This window comes from Galeopterus variegatus, unplaced genomic scaffold (assembly GCF_000696425.1).
Source record: "Galeopterus variegatus unplaced genomic scaffold, G_variegatus-3.0.2 Scaffold1219, whole genome shotgun sequence".
In the NCBI taxonomy this organism is placed as follows: Eukaryota; Metazoa; Chordata; class Mammalia; order Dermoptera; family Cynocephalidae; genus Galeopterus; species Galeopterus variegatus.
Genome location: NW_007727330.1, coordinates 289,706 through 301,054, shown reverse-complemented (window position 1 = coordinate 301,054; position 11,349 = coordinate 289,706). Strand labels below are relative to the sequence as shown.

At 39.0% G+C, this 11,349-nt stretch overlaps 1 protein-coding gene across 1 annotated transcript; it reads left to right on the top strand.

Moving 5' to 3' along the window:
- The first annotated feature begins 9,043 nt into the window (after positions 1-9,043).
- On the top strand, positions 9,044-10,701 carry DIRAS2 (DIRAS family, GTP-binding RAS-like 2). The gene has a single exon (XM_008575619.1). The coding sequence runs from the start codon at positions 9,074-9,076 to the stop codon at positions 9,671-9,673; it is 600 nt and encodes a 199-aa protein (XP_008573841.1). The 5' UTR covers positions 9,044-9,073; the 3' UTR covers positions 9,674-10,701.
- The last annotated feature ends 648 nt before the right edge of the window (positions 10,702-11,349 follow it).

Below are 11,349 nucleotides of genomic sequence, written 5' to 3'. Positions count from 1 at the left end.
TTTATTTTATTTTTTATTTTTTTGTCTTTTGTCTTTTTTCTGTGTCTGGCAATGGATCGCAACCCTCAGTGTTGCCCCCTCCATTTTTAAATCAGATTATTTGTTTTTTATTCTGTTGAGTTGAGTTCCTTGTATATTCTGGATATTAATCCCTTATCAGATGAATAGTTTGAAAATATTTTCTCCCATTCCACAGGTTGCCTTGTCAATCTGATTGTTTTCTTTGCTGTGCAGAGGCTTTTTTAGTTTGATATAGTGCCATTTTTCTATTTTTGCTTTTGTTGCCTGTGCTTTTGAAGTCTTGTCCATACAATATTTGCCCAGACCAATGTCTTAAAGCATTTCTCCTATGTTTTCTTCAGGTAGCTTTATAGTTTGGGGTCTTACATTTAAGTCTTTAATCCATTTTGAGTTGATTTTGGTTTATGTTGAGCAGTAGAGGTCTAGTTTTATTCTTCTGCATATGGATATTCAGTTTTCTTTGGACCATTTATTGAAGAGACTGTCCTTTCCCCAATGTGTGTTCTTGATGCTTTTGTTGAAAATCAGTTGGCTGTAAATCAATGGGTTTATTTTGGGTCTCTATTCTGTTCCATTGGTCTTTGCGTTTGTTTTTGTACCAGTTCCATACTGTTTTGATTACTATAGCTTTGTAGTATATTTTGAAGTCAGGTAGTGTGATATCTCCAGTTTTGTTCCTTTTGCTCAGGATTTCTTTGGCTATTGGGGTATTTTGTGGTTTCATAGGAATTTTAGGATTCTTTTTTCTAGGGACTGCATTGAATCTGTAGATTGCTTTGGGTAGTGCAGTCATATTGACAATATTAATTCTTCCAATCCATTAACATGGGATATCTTTTCATTTTTTGGTGTCTTTAATTTTGTCATCAGTGTTTTATAGATTTTATTTTAGAGATCTTTCATCTTTTTGGTTAAATTTATTCCTAGGTTATTTTTGTTGTTGCTGTTTTGTAGCTATTATAAATGGGATGCTCTCTTGATTTCTTTTTCAGCTAGTTTGTTGTTGGTGTATAGGAACACTACTGATTTTAGTATGCAGATTTTGTATTCTGCAACTTGACTGAATTTGCTTACCAGATGTAGGAGATTTTTGGTAGTATCTTTAGGTTTTTCTGTCTATAAAAGCATGTCATCTGCAATCAGGGACAATTTGACTTCCTTCTTTCCAATTTAGATGCCCTTTATTTATTTCTCTTGCCTATTTGTTCTGGCTAGGAGCAAATACTACTATGTTGAATAAAAGTGGTGAGAGTGGGCATCCTTGTCTTGTTCCCCATTCAGTATACTATTAGCTGCAGGTTTGTTGCATATGTCCTTTATTGTATTGAGGGACGTTCCTTCTATGCCTAATTTGTTGAGAGGTTTTATCAGGAAGGGATGTTGAGTTTTGTCAAATACTTTTTCTACATCTATTGAGATGATCATATGGGTTTTTTCTTTTATTCTGTTGATGTGATGCATTAGGTTTATTGATTTTCGTATGTTGAACCATCCTTGCATCCCTGGGATAAATCACACTTGAACATGTATATAATCTTTTTGATGTGTTATTGGATTCAGTTTACTAGTATATTGTTGAGGTTCCAAATTTTTCACATCCTTGCCAACATTTGTTACTTTTTGGGTTTGTTGTTGTTTATTATAACATCGAAGTGGGTATGAAGTGATATTTTGTTATGATTTTGATTTGCATTTTCCTAAGTACTAGTGGTGTGAAATATCTTTTCATGTGCTCGTTCACTATTTGTATATGTTTGGAGAAATGTCTATTCAAGTCTTTTGCCTATTTTGTTGTTGTTGAATTTTACAATTTCTTTATATATTCTGGGATTAATCTTTTATCAGGTGTTTGATTTATAAAAATTCCTCTCATGTGGGCTTTTTTCTTTCTTGATAGCATCCTTTCATTTTGATAAAGTTCAATTTACATTGTTTCAATGTTGTTGCTCATATTTTTGGTGTCACATCTCAGAGACCATTGTCTAATGCAAGGTTATAAAAGCTTATGCCTTTGTTTTCTTTCTTCCTTTTTTTTTTGTCTTTTTCGTGACCGGTAAGGGGATCGCAACCCTTGGTGTGGAGTTGCCCGCACTGCGCTCAGCCAGTGAGCGCACCGGCCATTCCTATATAGGATCTGAACCCGCGGCGGGAGCGTCGCTGTGCTCCCAGCGCCGCAATCTCCCGAGTGCGCCACGGGCTTGGCCCTCTTTGTTTTCTTCTAAGAGCCTTATAGTTTTAGCTCTTACATTTAAGCCTTTGATTCATTTTGAGTTAATTTTGTATGTGGTGTGAGGGAAGGGTTCAACTTTATTCTTTTCATGTGGATATACAGTTGTCCCAGCATCATTGGTTGAAAAGACTGTCCTTTCCACATTCAATGGTCTTGGCACCCTGTTGAAAATAATTTGACTGTATATGTCTATCCTGTGTGAGTACCAAAGTGTCTTGATTATTCATGTAGTGAGTTTGAATCAGAAAAATGAGGACGTATGAGTCCTCCAGCTTTTTTTTTTTAAACATTTTTCTGGCGATTCTGGGTCTCTTGAATTTTCATATTTTGGGATCAGTTTGTCAATTTCTGCAAAGTAGACAGTGGAATTTTTTCAGGCATTGCATTGACTCTGTAGATGATTTGGGGAATATTGCTATCTTAACAATAATAAGTCTTCTGTTATATGAACATGGGCTGTCTTTCTATTTATTTAGCTTTTTAATTTCTTTTAGCAATGTTTTTTAATTTCCAGAGTATAAGTTTTGCATCTTTTTGTTAAGCTCATTCCTAAGTATTTTATTTTTTTATGCTACTGTAAATGGAATTGGTTTTTAAATTTCATTTTCAAATTGTTTGTTGCAAGTGTGTAGAAATACAATTGGTTTTTTATGTAATGTTTTGTTCTAAAACCTTGCTGAACTAGTTTATTAGTTCTAATAGTTTTTTAGTGGATTCCCTAGGTTTCTATATACAAGTGCATGTCATCTGCAAATAGAGATAGTTTTATTTCTTACTTTTGAAATATGGATGTTTTTTATTTCATTTTCTTGACCAATTCCTTTACTAATATTGGATAGAATCTTCAAGAGTGGATACCCTTGTCTTTTTCCTGATCTTAGGTGTTTCAGTGTAAGCTATGTGTTTTTCATTATATGCCCTTGATCTTCTTGAGGAAGTTTCCTGTTGTTCCTGGCTTATGTTTTTTTTAACATCATAAATGGGCATTGAATTTTTGTCTCTTTTTTTTGTCATGTTGTACATTATTTTATTGATATGGTATATTACCTTGATTTTTAAGTGTTAAGCCAACTTTGTATTCCTGGGTTAAATTCTACTTGGTTATGATGTATAATTTTTTTTATATATTGATGGATTTAGTTTGCTGTATCCTATTGAGGATTTTTGTATCTATATTCATGACAGATATTGGTCTGTAGTTTTTTTGTGATGCCTTCGCTGGTATTGGCATGAGGGTAAAACTAGATTCATACAAATAGTGAGAAATTTTCTTTCCTCTTACATTTTTTGGAAGTTTGTAAATAATTGGTATTAATTTTTCTATAAATGTTTGCTAGAATTCACCACTGAAGCCACCTGGACCCAGGTTTACCTTTGTGGGTAGTTTTTTGATTCCTAGTTTAAACTATTTACCAGTTATAAGTCTATTCAGATTTTTAATTTCTTCTGGGGTCAGCTTTGGTAATTTGTGTCTGTTTCATCTAAGTTATGTGAATTGGCATACAGTGGTTATAGGAGTTTCTTACAATCCTTTTATTTCTGTAAGGTCAGTAATGTCTCCTTTAAATTAAAGTAATTTAATTTAAAAAGTACTTTATAAGTAATTTAAAAATTAAAGTAATGTCCCCTTTAATTTCTGATTTTAGTAATTTGAGTCTTCTCACCTTTTTGCTTAGTCTTAGCTGAGGGTTTATTAATTTTGTTGATATTTTCAAAAAACTAACTTTTGATTTTGGTGATTTTCTCAATTGTTTTTCTATTCTCATTTCATGTTTTTCTGCTCCAGTCGACTTCCTTCATTCTATTAGCTTTGGGTTTTGTTTCTTTTTCTAGTTCATTAAGCTGTAAATTTAGATTGCTAATTTGAGATCTTTCTTACATTTTAATGTGTTTATTTATAGCTATAAATTTCCCCCATAGCACTGTTTTGCTGTATCCCATAAGTTTTAGTATGTTGGGTTTTCATTTTCATTCATTTCTATTTTCTAACATTTCTTGTGATGTCTTTGTTGATCTACTGGTTGTTTAATTTCCACAAATTTGTGAATTTTCCAGTTTTTCGTGTTACTAATTTCTAACTTCACCCCATTATCATTGGAGAAGATACTTTGTATGAGTCTATCCTTTTAAATCTATTGAGACTTAATCTGTGGCTTAAGATATGGTCTATCCCAAATGTCCCACCTGAACTTGAGAAGAAAGTATTTTGTTGTTGGGTAATGTTCTGTACATGTCTGTTAGAACTAGTTCCTTTATTGTGCTGTTCAAATCCTCTATTTCCTTATCTTCTGTCTGGTTGTTCTATCCACTATTGAGACTGAGGTAGCAATGTCTAAAGCTATTATTGTAAAAGTATTTCTCCCTTTAATTCTTTCAATTTTTGCTTCATATAGTTTGATGTTCTGTTATTATGCATATATGTGTTTACACTTGTTATATCCTCTTGCTGTATTGAGCTTTTTATTAATATATGTTTTCATTTGTTCCTTCTAACTCCTTTTTTAAAGTCTATTTTGTCTGATATTGGTATAGCCACTCTTGTTCTCTTTTGGCTGTATCTTTTCCCAGGGAATATCTTTTCTGATCCCTTCACTTTCATCCTATTTGTGTCTTAGAATCTAAAGTGAGTCTCTTACAGACAGCATGTAGTTGGATCATTCTTTTTATCCATTTTGCCAATCTCTGTCTTTTGATTGAAGAGTTTAATCCACTTATATTTAAAGTAATTGCTAATAAAAAGGGACTACTTCTGTCATTTTGTTATTTGTTTTTTTATATGCCTGACAGTTTTTTGTCCTTCATTACTATCTTCTTTTGAGTTGATTTTTTTGTAGAGAAATATTTAAATTCCTTTCTCATTTCCTTTTGTGTAAATTCCATAGCTACTTTCTTTGTGGTTACTATGGGGATTGTATTTAACACTCTAATTTAAATTTATGCCTTCTTAACTCCAATAACATACAAAAACTCTGCTCCTTTAAGTTCTGTCCTATCCTTTCAGTTGTTGATGTCACAAAATTATACATTGTCTGTCCAAAATCATAAACTAATAATTCATTTTAATGCACTGTCTTAAATTATGTAGTAAACAAAATGTGGGGTTATAAACTACAGTTACAATAATACTTTTAGACTAATGACCATGTTTTAAAAATGTATTAGTCTCTTTTAGAAAGCAAAAAGTGGAGTTACACACTGTTTTTACAATAACACTAGCTTTTATAATTGTCCATGAATTTACCTTCACCAAGACATTTATTTCTTCATATGGCTTTGAGTTATTGTATAGTGTTCTTTCATAGCAACCTCGTAATACCCAGATATTTATCGCTAGACTGGACCTCTCTGCTGAGCTTCCAAACCAAAACTCAATCACCTACCAGATATCTCCCCTATCTGTCCTACAAACTCGACCTAGTCATAGCTGCTTTCTCCTCACTGTCTGTCCACTGTCTTTTCTCTAAAACTGCTTCTTTCTTCTGCCTTTTATCTGGATTACTCACCTGCTCCCCCAGACCTACCCCNTCAGGTTTGGCATTTGGTGTTCTTTCATTCCACGTGCTCTCTCCCTGGGCATTGTTTTTTTTTATGATACCCAGATATTTATCGCTAAACTGGACCTCTCTGCTGAGCTTCCAAACCAAAACTCAATCACCTACCAGATATCTCCCCTATCTGTCCTACAAACCCGACCTAGTCATAGCTGCTTTCTCCTTACTGTCTGTCCACTGTCTTTTCTCTAAAACTGCTTCTTTCTTCTGCCTTTTATCTGGATTACTCACCTGCTCCCCCAGACCTACCCCCAGATGCAGTTTACATCAGCTTTCACCACAACAGGAGTATGAGGGATCTTCCCCGTGCTCGTTCCTCACCATGAGTCCGTTGTTCTGACTGACCTACTTCTCATCACATCACTATCTGGCAAATCCCAGTCCTCTGTGAAATATTTCCTGAGAATTCTGGCAGAATTTGACACCCCGCTAGATGCTTCTGCCTTTGCTTATTACTTTGTCACAGTGTCTTAAGAATGGGGTGTAGCGCATCCTTTCCTATGCTTGTCTGCCGGCTAATGCTGTGGGCTTCCATTGGGTAAGCACTAAGTTTGCATAGTATCGAGAAGGTGTTTTATAAAAGCTTGTGAAACAAATGAATGGTTTTGTGATGGAAGAATATAGTTTACAGCTTGGGTGAAAACTGTTGGAGTCGAACAGTATGGAGTTACTGCCCCAGGCCTATCTCATAAATGCACGTTGAACTCTGTACCCTTCACCTGCCTGGCTAAGCTCATTTTTCGGGTTCCTGCTCCCATGCCACCTCCCTAGGGAAATTGTTCCTGATATTCCAGGTTTGATTAGGTTCCTTCAGACACCTCAGTTGCAGCACCTGCTGTGATGTAATTTATTAAATATTTGGGTGGTTATCTTTTTGGTTCATATCTGCTTCACTTGGTTCTGAGTTCCATGGGAATAGAGGGTCTACCTCGGGTCTGGCCTCTGCATCATTGTTTCTTGGTCCTTCACCTAGAGCTGGGCTCTAGCAGAAGTTCAACAGGTATTTCTTTGGACAAATGAATATAGTAGCCATGAATACTTTCCTTTTCATGTTTAGTATTTGGTTTCTATATTTTGGTTGTCATTTCAGTAATGGAGAAACCTGAACACAGCTGACCCACATGTTCAGCAAACACATACAGGGCATGTTCTGTGGACTAGCACTCATTTAGAGATATTGGGATGCAAAGCTTGTTAAGACATTCTCTTCTAGCTGGATACTGACACTTTAGTGTGACGCTAAATAACCACAATACAAGGCAAAGCTGGGTGAGGACACTGCCTTCCAAGCAAAAAGGGAGCTTTATTCCAAGGATGCAGAGAAGCTTCAAATCAGAATCCATATGCCATTGATTTTTCTTAAAGTGGAACAATTTGTCACAATGCTGCACTCTTGAATTGATCATCATTATCTTATGAGCATTTAATAGACAAACTCCTAAGCAGGCTTGTCTGCAGCCTTTTACTGTTAATGAACTTCCTGACATCTTTCCATCCTCTCTTTTAACATTGATGCTTCTTTAGTTTCTTGGTTGGGTTTTTGATTCCAAAGTGCACGTAAGAACAACTGAGTATTTGATTGAGCAGACTTGTTGGCACATATGTGTGGTGAAGTCAGAAGATGGGATGCCACAGTCCCGGGCTTTGACCTCTTGCTATGTCTGCCAGTGGACATATTCATTGCACAACCTGTTTCCTTTTATTGTTGATTTTTTTTTGTCCTTTTTGAGACCGGCCGCACTGCGCTCAGCCAGTGAGCGCTGTGAGTGCACCAGCCATCCCTATATAGGATCTGAACCCGTGGCGAGAGCACTACTGTGCTCCCAGCGCCGCACTCTCCTGAGTGCACCATGGGCTCGGCCCAATTGTTGATTATTTTTGACAATTTTTACTGGACTCTGAAAATGACTTTGTTCAGTGGTGCTTTTTATTATCATTCTACAGTTACTCTGAGAATAGAAAAGTGAAAAACCAGCGTAGTGCTTGCCTGCAGAAAGAACGGATTCCGTGCTTCATATCATCATATTACTTTCTACTTTAGTTAAAAATTTGGATGGTGCTTAATTCTCTACTTTTTTGTGTGGTGTATGTCTTTCCTTACCAAAGAAGAGGCAGGAAGAAAGATATTTAATAGTGTATAAATGAAGAAAGCACATTTACAAATCCCGTGGACTAGGGGTAATGTTTGTGATGGGGGGAAACCTCATTCCACTCAATTTTAATGACCTTTAACAAATAATTTATACCACCATCCTGCTAAAAGCCAACTTCTTAGGATTCTTAAAAATAAAGCACATATAAGATTTTTAATTTTGATGAGCAAAATAACGATACAAGCTTCTTAGGTAACCGTCAACTCTTCCTGCTTAATGGGGACAATCTGTACGATGGCCTGAGTAATGCCCAAGCCCCTGGGACCAGCTGTCTCTGCAGCCAGCCTGTGGCTGTGCGCCAGCCTCTGTGATACTTTGGTTTGTGTCCCAGCCTTGCCTCTTCCTGGCTGTGTAACATCAGGACCATTATATTCCCAGTCCCTGCTGTGTTTCTGCTTTCATTCTGCAAGGTGGTGAAGATTTCATTAGTTAATATAAACAGTAAATATTGAGACTACCATCTTTCTCCAGTGTTTCCCCCTCCTGGTGTTTGTAAAAAAAATAAATAAATAAAACAAAAACCAAAAAACATTATTATGACCAGTATATTGGGAACTGAGACTATCATCTTTCTCCAGTGTTTCCCCCTCCTGGTATTTGTTAAAAAAAATAAATAAATAAAACAAAAACCAAAAAACATTATTATGACCAGTATATTGGGAATTCTGTACTTCAGATAAAACAATAAAGATATTCTGTAATTATTGTATTCGTGTGTTAGGGACTGTGAGCATCTCATCCCCCATCGCCTTTCTTTGATTCTGCCTCTTGGGCTGACTTTGCATCTTCTCCTGGGCACAGGGCTGTGCATGAGCAAAGATCTCAGGGTCATGGTCCAATAAGGAGAAACAGACAGGCTCCAGTTTACACTGAGTAGATTGGCTGCCCTTTTGAAAATTGAGGTTGACCAAATTTATTGGATTTAGAATTGGACATTTTGAAATGAAATTTGCATTGTTCCTATGTTGAGAGACTGAAAGCAAACTTTATCATGTCTTTTTTTTCTTAAGCTATCAAAAGAAGGTAAAGCGATCCTTTTGAAGAAGGTTTATTAATTCTCTCAAACATCTGGTTCCTTTGCTAGGTTTCCTGGTTGGTAGTTGGAGCCCTCAAGCAACATGCCTGAACAGAGCAACGATTACCGGGTGGCTGTGTTTGGGGCAGGTGGTGTTGGCAAGAGCTCCCTGGTCTTGAGGTTTGTGAAGGGCACGTTCCGGGAGAGCTACATCCCGACCGTGGAAGACACCTACCGGCAGGTGATCAGCTGTGACAAGAGCATATGCACGCTGCAGATCACCGACACAACGGGGAGCCACCAGTTCCCCGCCATGCAACGGCTGTCCATCTCCAAGGGGCACGCCTTCATCCTGGTGTACTCCATCACCAGCCGGCAGTCCCTGGAGGAGCTCAAACCCATCTACCAACAGATCTGCGAGATCAAAGGGAATGTGGAGAGCATCCCCATCATGCTGGTGGGGAACAAGTGTGACGAGAGCCCCAGCCGCGAGGTGCAGGGCAGCGAGGCGGAGGCCCTGGCCCGCACGTGGAAGTGCGCCTTCATGGAGACCTCGGCCAAGCTCAACCACAACGTGAAGGAGCTCTTCCAGGAGCTGCTCAACCTGGAGAAGCGCAGGACCGTGAGCCTACAGATCGACGGGAAGAAGAGCAAGCAGCAGAAAAGGAGGGAGAAGCTCAAGGGCAAGTGTGTGGTCATGTGAGTGCCCTTCCCACGGGCGCCCCCACCCCCGCGTGAAGCCCACCGTCATCAGGGTAGCATGTACGATGCCCACTTGTTAAACATTGCACTTGATGCAACGTGCCCTCTTGTCCTCAGATGGCATCCCCACCACCAGCTGAGAGCCAGCCTTCTCCAGAGTCACAGAATCTGCCAGGTGGTTAAAATGAGGACCATCACATTCAGCATCCCAGGAACTGAGAGAGGTGCCAGCAATTTCTGAAGGTGGCATTGGCCATTAGGAGATGGGAGGACTCATACCCATGGAAGTGGCATGTGTCCTTGCATGTGTTAACCCAGAGCTACTGGCACCAACCCCAAACCAGGCTTATCTCCCTGCTCAGAAGCCAACAGCGTCTTTGGGGGAGGAGGCGAGAAGACCCCTTGGTCCATTTCATGGTTTGTTAACTGGATAAAGAATAAAATAACACAGCCTCCTCCAAAGGATGTTCATTCTCCATCCTCACCACCCTGCGCGGTGCCTCCCGTCCCAGAGCCCTAGTCAGTCAGTCCCCTTTTAACCTGTCGGAGTAGTTAGTTTCTCAGACAGTGACTTCATGAACAGCATGCTGCTCTGTCAGAAATTTTTAATTTTTGAGGAAGGATATCGTGACATTATTAAAACATTGCAATAACGTTTCTGTGTGTTATACCTTGAGGTTTTTAGACGTGTGAAGTTTCCTTCTTTTGATCTTTGAGGGGTATTATTTCTTCTAGCTCTCAGATTTTAAATATAAGCAAAGAAAGTAGCTATTTGTAGATATTTTCCCTCCACGATGGTTTTCTTCTCTTAAATAACTTAATCTGTACCCAGCTGGGAAACAGCCAACAAAGGCCATGCTACAAGAAGCACATCATTTTTCTAACTGTCACAAACATGTATATGCCACACTTTGCACCTTAACAAAATACTTTGAAACACAAGTTCACTGTTTTTGACAATCTGTCTATATTGGAAATATATTCCTGAAAAATGCATTTACATAATAAATTCTCTTGCATGTTCCATTATACATGTGTTCTAAGAGCTGTTCAATGCAGTAACAACAATTATCTTCTCCTAATGATTTTGTGTGCATCCTTAATCCTTCAAACTAAATGACTGTGCGCTGGTTCCTGCGCGTGGGCTGGAGGTGGTGGCTGGAGAAGGGCAGGCTGCCCCGACCTGGACAGAGCCCACTTGGCTTCATTGCTCTGCCGGTGAAGAGTCAGCTTGCCCTCTGCTTCCTGAAAATTCCCACTGACACAGCCTCTTAGTTCTCCTGTTTGTTTCAGTTGGCAGAATGCGTGCAGGTTCCGACTGTGCAGTTGTCCTCTCAGCAATGCTTCCTGTGGCAGGCAGAGGAAGCTGCAGCCCCATGGGGTGTGCCCAGTCCCGGGGAGACACAAGTTGGGGATGTTTGCACATACTGCCTCCTGCACCTGCTGTTTCTCCTGCCCCTGCTCTGCTGGGCCTGCTGCAGCAGCATGTGGGCACCTCCGTCCACCTGTGCTGTCAGCATGTCCTCCTCTTCAGCCCTTTCCAGTTCAGTTCTCTTGTCCTGGTCCCATCCTCTCTGCTCTGCCACCCTTGGGATGTGTCTAGTGTGGGGGAGGCACCTTGAAGAACCACCTGGCTCCATGGTCTTATTACCTCCTTCGTCTCCTAGAACAAAACCT

Excerpts from the sequence above, each read along its gene's own strand:
- DIRAS2 (XM_008575619.1), top strand. The coding sequence starts at position 9,074 with ATGCCTGAACAGAGCAACGATTACCGGGTGGCTGTGTTTGGGGCAGGT.